At 54.3% G+C, this 16,872-nt stretch overlaps 1 protein-coding gene across 2 annotated transcripts in view; it reads right to left on the bottom strand.

The window, feature by feature from the left end:
• The window catches only part of DAPK1 (death associated protein kinase 1), a 175,343-nt gene that overhangs the window by 16,121 nt on the left and 142,350 nt on the right, over positions 1 to 16,872 (bottom strand). For both annotated transcript variants that reach the window (XM_062208524.1, XM_062208525.1), the window contains exons 16-20: positions 16,622 to 16,819; positions 13,906 to 14,103; positions 9,814 to 9,912; positions 6,923 to 7,000; positions 1,179 to 1,401 (exon numbers count right to left, since the gene is read on the bottom strand). In XM_062208524.1, the coding sequence (XP_062064508.1) occupies positions 1,179 to 1,401; positions 6,923 to 7,000; positions 9,814 to 9,912; positions 13,906 to 14,103; positions 16,622 to 16,819 (796 nt within the window). The remainder of the gene's footprint in view (positions 1 to 1,178; positions 1,402 to 6,922; positions 7,001 to 9,813; positions 9,913 to 13,905; positions 14,104 to 16,621; positions 16,820 to 16,872) is intronic.

Raw genomic sequence — 16,872 nt, 5'->3', positions numbered from 1 at the left:
TGGGTAAAACTGCCACCTATAATGCTGGCATCCCATATGGGAGCTGGTTCAAGTCCCGGCTGCTCCTCTTCCCATCTAGCTCTCTGCTGTGGCCTGGGAAAGCAGTAGAAGATGGCACGAGTCCTTGGGCCCCAGCACCCACGTGGGAGACCCGGAAGAAGCTCCTGGATCCTGGTTTTGGCCTGGCCCAGCCCTGGCTGTTGCAGCCATTTGGGGAGTAAACTAGCAGATGGAAATTCTGTCTTTCACTCTGTAACTCTGCCTTTCAATTAAGTAAATCTTTAAAATGATAAAAAAAAAGAAAAAAGAAAAAGAGAAAGAGAAAGACAAAAAAACCCAAACCAACCACCTCACTCAATTCAGCACAAGGACACAGAGACACAAACCGGGGGGAGCCCCCCACTGGGGGGAGCCCCCCCCCCCCCCCGGGGACAGCCAGGTCACCTGGGCGAGCTCAAGCAGGAGTTGGTGCTGACTCAGCTGCTGGGCCTCAGGAAGCTCTCGGGAGGTCTCTCTGTTCTTACCCAAAACAAACTCCCTCCCTCCCTCCCTCTCAAGCGGCCTTGGGGAGTGACACCCAGGATCCCAGACGTTCCTCCTGTCTGGGGCGAGGGCTCCCCGGGGGGAGCATGGACGGCCCCGCGGTTCTGGGCAGGGTGCGTCCACCGCCTGGTCTACATGCGGTAGGGCCGGCTGTATAACGCGGGGGGCGGTGTGGCCACCGCTACCATCCAGGGGACCCCACGGTGCGGCTGGGGTAGCCCGGGCCTGGGGATGTATGCACCCCTCCTGGGAGGAAGCACACGGGAGCCCCCCCCCACCCCATGGCCGGTATCCAAGCACAGCTTGGAGCATCACTGCCCAGCCTTGCCCTGTGGCTGAGGATGGCGTCCTGAGCAGGGCACGTGGCAACCTGCACTCACACGCCCAGACCCACCCAGCCCTGTGTCGGCCCCGGAGGGGGTCAGTGAGGCCCTTCCTGTGTTTCAGTGGGGGCCACCAGGTGGGAGTCTTTCCCCGCTGGACAAGATGAGCAGGCCGGAGGCTAGCTGGCGCCCTGGGCCACGCCTGAAAGCCACCAGGGCCGTGGTGCTCGGCCGCAGGACCAGGGACAGACGGTGCGCCGGCGGAGTGTGGAAGCCACCGCCGTGGCAGGCAGCTTGGCCAGGGGCTCCTACCTGTCGGCTTGGTGGCCAGGGGCGAGGGTGGGAAGCGGACGGAGTTGGTGGAAGACAGCCTGGGCCGGCGCCTCCTGAAAAAGCTCCGGAGCAGCCCACACTTGAGAGACTCCACGAGCGTGGTCTTCCCGGCCCCGGAGTGGCCGAACAGCTTGAGTTTGATCCTGGGCTGCAGGTTCTGCGTGGGCCGCAGCTGCTGGATGAAGAGCCCTCGGTGCGTGTCCTGCAGGGAGGTGGGGGGAGGGGGAGGAGAGCCACCAATCAGCCAGGGGTGGGGCGGGGTGGGGCGCTCCCCATCAATGCACTGTGGTCTGTAATTGACATTTCAGAATGGACAGAGCGGAAGCTTTCAGTGCGTTCCCAACATAGAAGCTATCACTGTATCTAGTTCCAGACCAATCCCCACCTCCAAAAGGAAACTCTCCCAGCAGGAAGCAGGGCCTTGCCTCCCCTCCCCACACCCTGGCAACCACCGGTCTGCTCTCAGTCTCTGTGGATGTGCCTGTCTCCACTGCCTTCCGGTGCACAGCACATCGGGTGGAGCAATTGGGAAGTGGGAACTTCATCACGAAAACAGGATGAGCCGCGGTTTGACCAGCAGGGGGCGCCTGCTCCCCCTGTGCAGGGTAGGGGCTGACGCTGCAATGGGGTAGGAGGGCAGGCACAAGGTAACCTGTGGCAGAGGGGCTGGAGGCACGGTATCCTCCTCACTTTCTTCTCTGTCTATGGAAGCAGGGGTCTCCCCTGACACAGGACCACTCAGACTCACTCACTCATCCGTCCACAAACAGAGGGACTCAGCACAGGGCAGGGAATGGGGTTTGGGGTGCATACACTCAGCCCGGATCCATTCATAGCCTCGAGGAGTTACAGCCGCATGGACTGTCCACATAAAACCGTACACAAGTGCTTCTAACGGGATGGTGTTGGCAAGCTGCCCCGTGCAGCCTGGGGTCTCTCCCTTCACCCCCGCCTGCAGCGGCCCCTCTGCTGGAGCCCCCTAGCTCCCAGGCAGCCCAGGCCAGGCATGGTCAGCAGTGAGACCACCCTGGACAGCAGAATGAGCAGGGCTCTGTCCCCCGGACTAGCAGCAGGCTCGGGGCACGGAGGGCACTGTCAGTGGGTGGTGTGTGCGGGATACTTGACGGACAGGGGTTGGGTTGGGGCGGGCATTTAGCCTCGCGATGAAGGTGAAGGTTGAGTGGCTCACATCCCACATCGCAGTGCCTGGGTTTGATATGGATCCTGACTCTGGCTTCCTGCTGATGCAGCCCTACAGACAGCAGTGATAGCTCCAACAACTGGGCCCCTGCCACCCGTGTGGGGAGACCTGCACTGAGTTTCCAGCTTCTTGCCTTAGCCCCATCCAGCCCAGCTTTCGTGGGGCATTTGGGGGATGGACCAGTGGAAGAAAGATCTCTTTTTCCCTCTCTCTTATATTTTTTATTTATTTATTTTGCAAAGAGTTACACACACACACATACACACACAGGCATCTACCATCCACTGGTTCACTCCTCAGATGGCCTCAATGGCCAGCACTGGGCTAGGCTGAAGCCAGGAGCCAGGAGCTATAATAAAGAGACTTTTTTTTTTTTTGACAGGCAAAGTGGACAGTGAGAGAGAGAGACAGAGAAAACGGTCTTCCTTTGCCGTTGGTTCACCCTCCAATGGCCGCTGCGGCCAGCACACCGCGCTGATCCAAAGCCAGGAGCCAGGTGCTTCTCCTGGTCTCCCATGCAGATGCAGGGCCCAAGGACCTGGGCCATCCTCCACTGCACTCCTGGACCACAGCAGAGAGCTGGACTGGAAGAGGGGCAACCAGGACAGAATCCGGCGCCCCGACTGGGACTAGAACCCGGTGTGCCGGCGCCGCAGGCGGAGGATTAGCCTATGGAGCCTCGGTGCCGGCTGTAATAGAGATTTTTTAAAAGCCACAGGAGTTGTATAGATGGCTTCATTCAGAAGGGACCATTGTGGATCTCTACACTTGGCCGGACTTTCCATCCGCTCTAGGTCCTGGGCAGCGGGGGTGGGCTGGGGTCAGCATTTCTTGCCAACGGCATCCAGCTGAGCACTGCTACTTTCCCATTAATAATTATGTGTTCACAGACCCATAACTCTCCTGACAGCTCCAACTTCCCGCCTGCGTTTCTATGCCTAAACTGGGACCAGTCTTTCTCAACAGGGCAACACTTCCCCCTAGTGGTCACTGGGGGAATCTGCAGTGGCATTCTCGGTTCCATAATGCTGCACTGAGCATTTACGGGGTGCTTCTGGAAGTCCGTGGAAGAGATGGAATGGAAAGGTAAGTTTATTTGGGTGCCAAAGAAACTCTGAAGCCATGCGTAGGGTTTTTTGAAGACAGAAGAAAAATCTGTCGAAAACCATGAGCTGAGAACGTTACTGCAGTGAACAGGTAAGTCAGAGGGGTTTCAGGGTCATGATTCACTACGCCCTGAGTTTTCCAAGGCTGGGGCTATTTCATAAAAACAGTGGATAAATACACCTTGGGGTTTCGCGATGGCTCGTCCCCTACTCCTGCGGTCGTGTCGGCACGCTCCTGTGCCAACCCGGCGGCCGCCAGCCCTCCTGGGATGTGCAGGCGCCCGTGTCACTCACGCGCCCACGGCTGCACGCAGGGACAGCTCCCTCTCTGCCACTCCATCTCTGTGCGGCAGCAAGGCCCCACAGCGAGGGCACTGCCTGGGCATCTCATCTGGGTCGACAACACCTCAGCCGTGCACTTTCGTTTAAGGAGAGGACAGCTCTGGCAAAGATGTCACGGCAAATGCCAGGGAGATAGGGACAGAGGCCACGGCAGTGACTCGTGGAGCAGAGCAGAGGCACACCTCACTGCCAGCTCCTCCTTCCGCTGCTGCCACCCACAGGGGGGTGGCGAGGTCCCTAGACGTGGAGGGTCTATCCTGTAATGCTCAATTCTGGGGGAGACCCAAGCCCACTCTCCAACACGTATCACTTCTTTTTGGTGAAGACATTAGAGAACTTTTCTTCTAGCATTTTTGTAAAAAACTCATTATTGTTATCTATAGCCACCCTATTGTACGCAGAACACCAGAACATTCTCCCCTGACTACAGCTTACTATCTGTCAACCTTCCTAATCTCCCATATGCCTACTTTCCCCAGCGTTGGTGAACTACCATTCTCCCCTCAATTTTTTTCTTTTTTAAGATTTATTTATTTGAAAATCAGAGTTATAGAAAGAGTAAAAGAGGCAGAGAGAGAGAGAGAGAGAGAGAGAGAAAGAGAGAGAGATCTTCCGTCTGCTGGTTCACTCCCCAAATACCTGCAACAGCTTGTGCTGCACCAGGCTAAACCAAGCAGCCAGGAACTCCATCCGAGTGTCCCACGTACATGACAGGGACCTAAGCACTTTGACCAACATCCGCTGGTTTCCCTAGTGCACAAGCAGGAGGCTGGATTGGAAGCGGAGCAGCCAGAAGCTGAACCCGTGCTCCAATACGGAACGCCACTGAGGCAACACAGCACCAGCCCCTCTTCCTTCCAATTTGAAGCACTCCCTTTGGCTGCGGGGCGGGTCTGGTGGAGGCGAATTCTCTGAGCTTTGCTTTGCCTGTGAACATCTCGATGCCTCCTTCATGCCTAAAGGACAGCGTTGCTGGGGACAGTGTTCTGGGTGGATGGTTCTTCCCCTGCAGGGGTGAGCAGTCTCTCCCTCCTCCCTCCCAGCAGAAAGGCTCCTGCCGAGAGTTCCGTGGTCAGCTGAACCGGGACACCCTTCTGTGCTGTTTCCTCATGCAGCATTGAGAATCCTCTTTAGCTCTGACCTTGGAGAGCTTGACTAACGATGTGTCTCAGGGGAAGACTTGGCTGAGCTGAAACCAGTGACCTTTGTCTTCTGCATCTCAGACAGCTGTGTCTCCTCTAACGTTGGGAACTTTCCGGTCACTGTCTGAATATGCTTCCACCTCTCTGGCCTCCTCAAGTCACTCGTGAACTCCAGCGACATGGATATTTGCTTTTTAATGATGTCCCATAGTTGCCATTAGCTTTTTTCAGTACTCTTCATTCTCCTCTGTGTATTTCCAAATAGCCTGTCTTCCAGATCACTGATTCTCCCTTCTGCTTGATCTATTCTGCTACTGGTGGCTTCTGTCATGTTCTTAATTTTTTTTTTTGAAATATACTTTTGCACTCAAGGATTTGATTTTTAAAAATTTATTCTGTCAACTTTTTCTGCTACAGAAATGAATTGTTCCTCTATGTTTTCCTAAATTTCTCTGCGTTTCCTTAAAGGACTAGTTCTAAGTTCTGCAGTTGGGTTCCTTTTAAAAAAAATGCTTATTTCGGAGAGGCAGACAGAGATCTCCCACAGGCAGTTCACTCCCCAAATGCCCACAACAGCAGGGGCCGGGTCTGAAGCCAGGAGCCTGGAACTCAATCTGGGTCTCCCCCAAGAGTGGGCAGGGACCCAGCTAACCTGAGCCGTCACCTGCTGCCTCCCAGAGAAAGCATTAGCAAGAAGCTGGACTGGGCAGCAGAGCTGAGTCTCCTCCACCCAGGCGCTCCACCGTGGGAGCAGAGGAGCCAGGCGGCCTTGAATGCCGTACCTACTGACAGCTCTCCTGCTGCTTGGTTGCTGACACCTTCTTCTGTTCATTAAAGGAGGCCTCGGTTCCCTGAAGGTTTGGATGCTTGCTGGTAGACCTCAGTGGTGTGCGCATTTCAAGACTAGGACTTTTTCCCTCCTATTCCTGCAAACCACCTGTCTTCCAGAAATCCTAAGCAGTCAGCTTCTTCTGGGCCGGTGGACAATCCCGACACTCAGTGCTAGAGGGCGGGCCCGGCCACATTCTGCAGCAGAATGGCTGTTGAGTTAGTGGTCGCTGTTTTACCACCAGAGGGCACCCCAGACCCAGAATTCTCCCAAAATGCACACCAGGGCTGTGGTTCTCAAGGAACCAACAGCCAGAGGCTCCCTGTGCAAGCACAGGCCCAGGGCCCAGAGCCTTGGGGCTCTACCTGGCTGGCCCGGCCCTGAGGTCCAAGGCACAGCCCTGCACCGCCTTCCCACTGGCTCTGCTGGCAGGCGCGGGAGACTCCGGCCCCCTGGCTAAGGAGGGTCCTGAGCCTCAGGCAGTTGGTTCTGGCCCGTGGACAGAACTCGTCCTCCTGGGACTAGGCTTTCTGCTTGAGATCCGGACTTGGTTCTAGCTCTTTCTGCTGGACAGACGGGCAACCCTGCCCAGAACCAACACGGACACGACCCCAAGAAACATATGGGCAGACAGTGGGGGCTCCTGGGGCTGTTGCAGCCCCTGCTCACCGGGGTATGCCTCTTGGACCAGACAGCGACGGCTGGGTCACTTCCGGTCAGCTACCCCGGGGTCCGCCTAGAGCCGGCAGTGGCTAACCTGGGGGTCACTTTTTTAGCACAGAGGATGGACTGGTCAGAAGTGCCCGGCAGAGACGCGGGCTGGAGGCCTTGCGGGGTGACGAAGGCAAACACGTACAAGGGTCTCTTTGCTTCTAGTAGATTCTGCCGCCCGCAGGGCAGTTGGGGCAGATGCTGCAGGGCTCTGAGCTGCTCAACCCTCCTGCACAACAGCCCCTCTGGGAGCTCCGGGCAGGGGGGTGGGGGAGCTACTGCCTGCAACAAGCTAGCCCTGCTCTGTCCGTGCTCAAGCCGACAAGGGAGAGCGAGGATTGTTCACATAACACCTTCTGGAGAATTCCACACGGAGAGCCAGAGTCTCTCACCTTTCGGAGTCTGGCAAGGAGACCTGCCACGTGGGCGTGCTGTTCCGATCGCGCCAGGTCTTCGGCGGTCTTCGCGTCCTGTCGGGAAGAGAGAAGAGCTGGATTTTCTCTGCACGAGGGAGCATGTGCGCCACACACTGACTCCAGCGGCAGGTGTCGGAAGGGAGCCCCCCCGTCCCCCCTGCATGAAGGAATGGAGCCTCCCCAGTCAAGGCGCCCCAGCGCACCTCCCAGCTCTCTTACTGAGGTAAGGGAAGGTGGCGCCTGGGTGAGACCCCGAGGAAGAAGACCAGCAGGTGCAGGGGAGAGAGGACACGGTGTGGGAGGTGGCACTCAGGACAAAGTGGGGACCAGAAACACCTGGCTGTGTGCCTTAGGAGTCGGTGGGGGCTGCAGGCCAGGGGCCCGCAAGAGGCCCGGGGGAGGACAGAGCAGAGATGGGGAAGGCACAGCCGTGTGCTGGGGGAGAGGCGGGGGCCGGCAGCAGTTTCGTGTCCTTGGTAGGAGACTGCATCACGGAGTGGCAAATATGAAGGCACTTCCTAAGGTCACACCAGAAAAAGGGAATTTTGGTGCAAACATTTTCCCATTCGTGCACTTTTTTCATAATATGCATCTTCTATGGATTTTTCTCATGTGTCATATGCATGGATTTCATTTTTGGTTTTTTGCAGCCAAACCAAACATCTTTTAATTCTATTGTCCAGTACGTGTACACCAGCTGATGACGCGGGAACAGTGAAATGGATTAAAAGCTGTGAGGGGGCCTCGGGCCAGCTGATTGAGAGGCGCGAGGCAGCAAGGACCAGGAATGGCAGAGGGCTGGGTGGTTACAGCCGGGGTAGAGGGGCTACCCTTGGGCCACGCCTGGAGGCTTCTGGGTGCCTGAGTGGGACCACAAAGTTGTTCTGTGACGATTCACATCTGTTCACGTGCTGTGATTGTTCAGAAAGTCTGTCTTGCCCCTTGAAGTCTGGGTACAGGCACTTGGCGTAGTGGTTAAGACGCCCAAGTCCCCGGGTTCCATACCCAGATCTGGCTCCCAGTTCCAGCTTCCTGCTACTGCACACCCTAGGAGACACGGCTCAAGTGACTGGCTTCCTGTGGGGGACATGGCTGAAGTCCTCCTGTTTGAGGACAGAAAGGGAGAGGCAAGGCGGCAGCTAGAGGGCGCTGTTGGGCCCAGGGCTATTTTGGAGGGGGGAAGGCGGCTTAGGCAGGGACAGACAATGGCCGCTCACTCCGCCCGGGGCCAGGAATGGGGTCAGGACAGATGCTCTGGGGGCACAGAATCCACAGCTGGAAACTGAGCGATCAAAGCACGCTGAGAGACGGCACACATTTCACAACAGCGATTCCAGGTTGAAAGACTGTGCCCACAGAAATCCATTTCCTTGGTTAACGTGGCCGCTGGCACACTGAGGATGACAAATGTGCCTGCCGGCCACATCCCCGGTGCCAAGTCCCAACACTGCCCTGCTGCAAGCAACAGGGAGCCCCATCTCCCCCTGACCACCAAGGCCAGGCGCACTCCCGCCCTGCCCACCCCTGCACCTGCCTTGGCAACTCCCCATGCCAGTCTCGCCGACCTGCCCTGCCAGCTCAGGCCTTGTGCCTGGTACTCTACATCACACCTCTGCCCTCTGCCGACCACCAGCCCTCCGGGTCCCCAGTCCCAGGCATGCCCTTGGGACCCCGCTCTGTCTTGCCACCATACGTGCCCCACTCAGTGACTGTATATTAAAGGACTGTGCCCCTCTCCCATGTTCTAGAAGTTTCCAGAAGTTTCTCTCATAGCACTGCATTTCCTGTTCCTAGTGGTGCCTGGTGTGCAGTGTGCGCTTGGTTACATGGACCAGGCAGCTCCCGGGTTATGCGTGGGAGTGGCCGTGCAGGGCCAGAAGCTGCCCTGTGGGTTAATGATGTGAGGATGGTGACATGAAGGTGGTGGTGGGGGCACAGGCTCCCAGAGCCCCCACAGAGGTCAGAGGTCACACAGTGCTGCAGGCTTGGCCACCCTGCCAGAGTGTGGCAAGAGTCAGCCCTGGCATCTTCAAAGCGATCTCTGATCCAGAACTAAAATAATTTCCTCCTAAAAATGCATACACATGCCAGTGCCTTTTGTGTTGAAAACCAGTGTGCAGAGACCGGCGGCTGGTGCACAGGTTGAGACTACGTTTCGAGCACCCACAACCCCAACCAGAGCGCCTGGGTTCACATCTCGGCTCTGCTTCCCATTCCAACTTCCTGCCAGTGCTCACCCTAGGAGGCCACAGGTGATGCTCCAAATAACCGGGTCCCTGCCACCCACATGGGAGACCTGGATGGAATTCCTGGCTCCTGGTTTCAGCTTAGCTTTGCCCTGGCTGTTGCAGGCATCTGGGGAGTGAACCGGTGAGTGGAAGATCTCTTTCAACTAAGTAAAAAAACAATTCTAAAAAATGAAAAGCAAAAAATACTTCGCAGGCCTAGCAGTAAAGGCAGGCCCTTGCAACAACAGCCCGCAGCTCTCTGGCAGCCTGGCCTCGGAGGACAAGCGCCCCTTCCTCCTCTGGATCCCCCTCTCGGGGGGCCTCTCAGTGTCCTGGGGCCCGGGAGGGAGCATCCAGGAAAGGGAAACACACATGCTCCATGGCACGGTTGTGCAACAGGCACAACACAAAGGCCCGGGGGAAACAGGAACTCCCGCAGAGCGAGGCCTGGGGAAGTAAGAGGATGAAACATGAACCAGACATTAAACGGGGCTGGGGCTGCGTGGGCCCGGGTTTACGTAACTGCCAGAGTGGGCTGTCATAGCTTGGGCGGTGGGGGGGGGGGCCCTCTCCACAGCAGGCAGGGCCCAGGCCGCCTGCCCATCAGCTCCCCTGCCCAGAGCCCTGGCTGCTACTCACCGAGCTCAGCGCCTCCACGTTGGCACCCATCAGACAGAGGTACCGGACCACGTCCAGGATCCCGTTGTTGGCTGCCAGGTGCAAGGGCGTTCGTCCATACTGGGAAGGCAAAAAAAAAAAAAAAAAAAAATTCAAAAACCAAAGACCCAAGAGAGTCCTCGTGCTGTTCTTGAGGACAGCATTTGGGAAGTGTGAATGTGGGATCTCCAGGAAGCAGCAGGAGGCGGCGTCTGCCCTTCTCTGAAAGCCCTGGGCCTCTGGCAGCGGCTGGCCAGGCAGCTGTGGGCCAGGATTTGGCTGCTGCAAAAGTTACTTACTTCAAAGAGCTCCATTCGGTTTCCTGCTGTGCTGGCAGCAAGGAGGTGGGGGTTTCTCAAATTTGGCAGCAAGAACTGCAACGCGGTGCACGTGCAAACCCAGCCACAGAGGGCCAGATGGATGCACAGCCTCAGACGATGGCCCAGGGAGGCGAACTTCAAGGATGGACCCAACACGGTTTTATTTTCTGTTTCTTTTTGCCTGTGGGTCTGGGCGCCAGGGCATCTCAGGGCACTCGCTGCAGGCAGGTGACCAGGGGACCCCGAAGAACATTTTAAAATTCTGATGCAACTGTTAGGTAGGAAGTTAGGAATTTAACCTATGCATGTGTGAGAAAGGCCTGAAGACCGACTGATAGCAGGGGTAGGATTTGATTGGTCGCATTGCTACCTGCGCGGGAATTCAATCCAGGCAAGATGACAAGACAACAGCATGGGGACAGAGTGACAGTCCACCCGAGGGAGCTGGACACCCAGTGCCATGGCCACATGGACAACCTGTCTTTGAGTGAGCCTGACGTTGGCTGTGCTCTGCTGGGGAAACCCTGCCTTTCTCCAACTTTCCCTCTTCTCTTTGAAGCGCCTCTAAAGCCTGCACCACATTCTTTTTTTTTTTTTTTTTAAAGGAAACCAGGAACACTTAGTCCCAGTGTGATGGTATTGGGAGTGGTGGGCCCTTTAAGAGGCGGGGCCCAGTGGGAGGTAGGTAGGCCACTGGGGGCACCACCCTCAGAAAGGAGTGCTGTCAGATGGCGTGAGTTAGGTTAGGAGCGGGACTGGTTACTGTGAGAGCAGGTGGCCTCCAAGCCAGCTCACTCTCTGACTTCCTCTCCTGCCACGTGACATTATCTGCCCCTCTAGGACATAGTCAGAAGGCCTCACCGGAGTCCAGCGGGATGCAGCTGCCCGATCTAGGACCATCGGCTTCCCAAACTGTCAGCTCAAAAACTCTTTCAGAGGGCCAGTGCTGTGGCACAGCGAGTTAACGCCCTGGCCTGAAGTGCTGGCATCCCATATGGGCGCCGGTTTGAGTCCCGGCTGCTCCTCTTCCAATCCAGCTTTCTGCTATGGCCTAGGAAAGCAGTAGAAGATGGCCCAAGTCCTTAGGCCCCACCCCAGTGTGGGAAACCTGCAAGAAGCTCCTGGCTTCTGGCTTTAGATCAGCACAGCTCCGGCCATTGTGGCCAACTGGGGAGTGAATCAGTGAATGGAAGACCTCTCTACCTCTCTCTCTTTCTCTCTCTCCCTGCCTCTCCTCTCTCTGTGTAACTCTGACTTTCAGATAAATAAATAAATCTTTGAAAAAAAAAAAAAACACCTCTCTTTCCTTGATAACATACCATGCTCAGGTAATTTGCAATAGCAACAGAAAACAGAATAAAGCGGCCCTTGTGAGGAAGGGGTAAGACCCACAGGCTCACAATGACATTGTCTGAACACGGGATGCACCTGCAAAGCCGTCGGCAGGACACCGCGGTGCAAGGCTTGCTACAACCAGCACCCGTCTGCTCCACGTGCGTTCTGAGCAGCGCATCTGAGCTTTGCTGCTGAGTCCAAGAGGCTCACGCTGTGGGACCGATGATTTGTGCTTTGGCTGAGCTCAGCTCAAACAACAAAATCATCTTTGGAATCCTCTGTAGGTGCTGCTGCTGTGCTGCACGTCATAAAAGCGCAAGTTCATGGCAGCAACTGAAGAACTGCCCTGGGTATACGCAGCATCACAACGACTCTTCCATGAAATAAGCCAGGTGTTTCTAAACATGAAATTATGAGGCTGACTTGCTGGAGTTTTAATTTAAAGAGTACACTTAGGGGCCAGCGCTGTGGTGCAGTGGGTTAACGCCCTGGCCTGAAGTGCCGGCATCCCATATGGGTGCTGGTTCGAGACCTGGCTGCTCCACTTCCGATCCAGCTCCCTGCTATGGGAAAGCAGTGGAAGATGACCAACTTCCTTGGGCCCCTGCACACACGTGGGAGACCTGGAAGAAGCTCCTGGCTCCTGGATTCCGATCAGCACAGCTCCGGCCGTTGCGGCCGATTGGGGAGTGAACCAGCAGATAAAAGACCCCTCCCTCTCTCTCTCTCTCTCTCTCTCTCTGTGTAACTCTTTCAAATAAAGTAAATAAAATCTTTAAAAAAAAAAGCACACTTAGCAAAGCTCGCTTCACACACAGTAGGCTGACTGTGCGCACAGTGGCCAGTTCTAAAGGCAGTCACATGCTCCTTGAAGCCACTTTTGACTCAATTAAAGAACCCTAGGAGGAAAAGCAAGGTCTTGATGCTACTTAACATTGCGTGGGGCTCTCCCCTTAAGCCGCTTCCACAACTGACTTGGCAAGATCAGAACGCGATAAGCTGAGAAAGCCAACGGTGGCTAACGGCTAAGACCGAGGAGCCCACCTTCTCCTATCAGCAGAAGGTGAAGCTTAGCCATGTCCATTTCCATTAAAACTAATCATGTCATATACAACAGAATACTTTAGTAGAAATATAATACTCTAGCTGTTCCAGATATTAATTCTTTTTAATAAAATCCTGCTGGCAGGGTACATGCCATTTATAAACAAATATTTCCCCCAATTAAAAAGATAATTCCAGTTGGGTTTTGTTTCTAATCCAATCATAACAGAATAGTGCTTGCCTTTCCTGGGGCTACAGGCAGGGCTCTGGGCACCTGCACACCCACCTGCTGTATCTTACTTGGCCACAAAAAAATAAAGATGGGATTCAGGGTAAAGGGAAGGGCATGGCCAACTTCTAGAAGTAAAGATATGGGATTTTTAAAATGCAACGAAGAGGGCCGGTGCCGTGGCTCAACAGGCTAATCCTCCACCTAGTGGCGCCAGCACATCGGGTTCTAGTCCCGGTTGGGGCGCCAGATTCTGTCCCGGTCGCCCCTCTTCCAGGCCAGCTCTCTGCTGTGGCCCAGGAGGGCAGTAGAGGATGGCCCAAGTGCTTGGGCCCTGCACCCCATGGGAGACCAGGAGAAGCACCTGGCTCCTGCCATCGGATCAGCGCGGTGCGCCGGCCGCAGCGCGCCGGCCGCGGTGGCCATTGGAGGGTAAACCAATGGCAAAGGAAGACCTTTGTCTCTCTCTCTCACTGTCCACTCTGCCTGTCAAAAATAATTTTTAAAAAAATGCAACGAAGAGGACACAATTGATTATTTTAATTTTTAATCATGCAAAGATAGGATTTGGTCTTACCAAATTTATTAGGAAAAAAAATGTTAGGATCTTTGGGCCCTAAAACTCTCAAAGGAAAAAAAAAAGCAAAGCAAAGAAAGATCCTAAGAACCATGATCAAATTATGATGTCATAGGGTTCTTCCTAAAGTTAATGCTCCAAAAAGATGCGCAGTTTGTACCACATGCTCTGATTCCTCTACAGAAGCACACGTGCACACACATACACACACACACACCATAGATACACAGAGATGCACACACACATACACAGCAACACATACACACAATAGATACATACACAAACAGAGGGAAACACACACCACAGATACACACAAACATACCCTTGGGATACCCAGCAGTGAGAAGCTAAGCCAGGCTTAACGTCCTATTTTCTGTTACTGTAAGAAATGATCGAAAGCCACCCGTGAAACAACTTGAAAGAGCAGAACCTTGTAAGAATGCATTCCTGTGGTCAGCGCCGTTCCCTGGGAACCGTGCAGAGAAGCCAAGAGAAACGAAGCCAAAAGCCAGCAGCAGATGGGTGGGTGACCCCACCCCCACCTGTGGCAGCTGTGCGCCCACGCTCACCTTGTTTGAGATGTCCAAGTGGCAGTTTGCTTCGCAGAGGGCCACCACGATAGGCAGGTTGCCATCTTTGCAGGCCACGTGCAGAGGGGTGTTGCCATGCCTGTCTTGGAAATCCACGAGGCAGCCCTGGCTGATGAGCGTCTTGATGACCTCCATCTGACAGCGCCTGACGGCCAGGTGAAGTGCAATGTGTCCATCCTGCAAACCAACCCGGGGGGGCCGTGAGTGTTCCTCCCTTGTCCCAGGGGCCTGGGGCCCTCGACCTTCCCTGCTGCCACTGAGTGAGATTTCACTGACAATGGGTGTATTCCTGCTCCACTTCTGATCAAGCTTCCTGCTAGTGTGCCCAGGAGGGCGCAGGCGATGGCTCAAGTGCTTGGTCCCTGCCACCCACGTGGGAGACCCTGACTTGAGTTCTGGGATCCTGGCTTCAGCCTGACTCAGCCCTGGCTGTTGCAGGCATCTGCAGAGTGACCAGGAGATGAAGATCTCTTTATCTGTCTCTCTGCATTGCCCTGGCTTTCAAGTAGATGAAAATAAATACATAAACATTTTTTAAAAATTACAAACTTGGGGGCTGGTGCTGTGGCTTAGCAGGCTAAGCCTCCGCCTGCAGTGCTAGCATCCCATATGAGTACCAGTTCAAGTCCCAGCTGCTCCACTTCTGATCGAGCTCCCTGCTAATGTGCCTGGGAAAGCAGTAGAAGATGGCCCAAGTGCTTGGGCCCCTGCATCCATGTGGGACACTGGGAAGAAGCTTCTGGCTCCTGACTTGGGATCAGCCCAGCTCAGGCCATTTCGGCCATTTGGGGAGTGAACCAGCAGATAGAAGATCTTTCTCTCTGTTTCTTCCTCTCTCTGTCTCTATCTCTCAAATAACAAAATCTTTAAAAAAATTATAAACTTTCCTCCTGGTGGAGAAAGCTTAGTTATTTTGCACTCTGAATATTAACAGCCTAAGTTGTCCATCTGACTATTTTACACTTGGGAAGTACAATCAGAAAAAAAAAAAAGAAAAGAAAAAGGGAATCCACACTTCTCCATGTCTCTGAATTTGTAACTTTTTGTTGGGTCTTCAACAGCCTGTTTACTCAAAGTATTTGAAATACAATTTAAAAACCATTTTCTCAGCCTTCTAACTTTGCAAGGAGCCAGCCTACCGTGCTCTGCTGCACCCGGAGAAGCTGGGAAACTGATGGGAACTGACATGTTGGAGGACTGTTATAAGCGTGAGAAGCAGCTGTTAACACGCTTAAGCTCTGTGGGAATTCATTCCACCCATTATAGATTCCCTGGTGGACAGATGTGCTGTGTTTTACAAGCCGGGTGGACAGTTCTGAATCAGGCCTGTAGCTTATCTCAGCCCAGGACGACTGGCATTTGGTACAGTGGCTGCCCTGTGAGCCACAGGGATCTGGAGCAGCACCTGTGACCTTGACCTATCCGATGCCAGTGGCAAGCCCACCCCTGATTGGCTCAACAACAAAACGTCCCCAGACTTGAGCCAATGTCCCTGGGTTACGGTAAAGTTGCCCCAAGCTGAGAACGACTACCATGTGCCTAGAAGATTCTTCCTGGACACTCCTCAATTACCTCCAGCGTCTCAAGCCCAACCACATAAAAAGGAGCTTCAAACAGTTCATGGAAAAATGGAATCCAAGGTGAGTTTATCTTGGTGCAAAAAATGTCTTGAAATCCATGCACCGTGTTTTCATAACGCACTTTTTTCTATGAACTTCCCATAGTGCTTTGGCACAAGGGGTCTTTGAAAAGTTCATGAGAAATGCACACGATCTCATTCCATTTCTCTATGAACTTTTGGATGCCTCCTCCTAGAGCAACATCACAGCTTCCCCTGAAGTTCAAGTTCACAATAAAAAACAGTGTGCTGGATGTGCTTAACTGCAAAAAGTTTCACTTGGTCTAGTACTGAAATCACCCTGCCAGTTCCACTGAGCTATTGTCTCTGGCAAAACAGCAGGTGATGGAAGTAAATAAATGAGCTATTTCTTTGTTTATCTAGAAATTAATAGTGTGGGGCCGGTGCTGTGGTGTGGTGGGTAAAGCCTCAGCCTGGGATGCCGGCATCCCATATGGGCGCTGGTTCTAGTCCCAGCTGCTCCATATGGGACTTCCAATCCAGCTCTCTGTTATGGCCTGGGAAAGCAGTAGAAGTTGGTCCAAGTCCTTGGGCCCCTGCACCTGGGTGGGAGGCCTGGAAGAAGCTCCTGGCTCCTGGCTTTAGACCGGCCCAGCTCCAGCCATTGCGGCCATTTGGGGAGCGAACCAGCAGATGGAAGACTTCTCTGTCTGTCTCTCCCTCTCTCTGTAACTCTACCACAAATATTTTTTTAAAAAGAAAAAATAAAGAAATTAATAGTGTGTGGCCAATTGCATTTGTCCAAGACGATCATTTTCAATCCAGTGGTCCCAACTGTTTTTACTCCAAAGCTTTTACAAAGGCTAAACATAAGAGACCAAAGTCACTCCATCAATTCAGAAATTCTGATACAAGCCAGACATCAATATCAAATACCAAAGAGACTCTAGGGAAGCGCCCAGACTCTGTGGAATGCAGAAGATTAAGGATAACTTCAAGTGCCTGCATTCAGGTTTGTTATCTTAGGGGCACAAACTGAGTTACTCTGCAGTAACACGAGCCCTCCCCCCTCCCAGATCGCCCTCCAGGAAGCAGGACCCATGGCCTGCAGCGCACCTTGTCGGAGGCATTGAGGTCGGCTCCGTGTTCGGCCAGACACTCCACGATGTCGTGGTAGCCCCTGGCCGAGGCCGTCAGGAGGGGCGTCTCGCCTTCCCGGTTCTTGATGTTCACGTCACAGCCAGCTTCACAGAGGGCTCTGGCCACGGCGTGGTAGCCGTGCCAGGCAGCGCAGTGCAGTGGGGTTTCCTCCTCCTGGCCATGGAGACACACACACACACACACACACGGAGGACAGGAGGGGAACG

Source organism: Lepus europaeus, chromosome 12 (assembly GCF_033115175.1).
Source record: "Lepus europaeus isolate LE1 chromosome 12, mLepTim1.pri, whole genome shotgun sequence".
NCBI lineage: Eukaryota > Metazoa > Chordata > Mammalia > Lagomorpha > Leporidae > Lepus > Lepus europaeus.
Note: the sequence above shows the minus strand (reverse complement) of the source record. Positions and strands in the feature narration are given on the sequence as shown.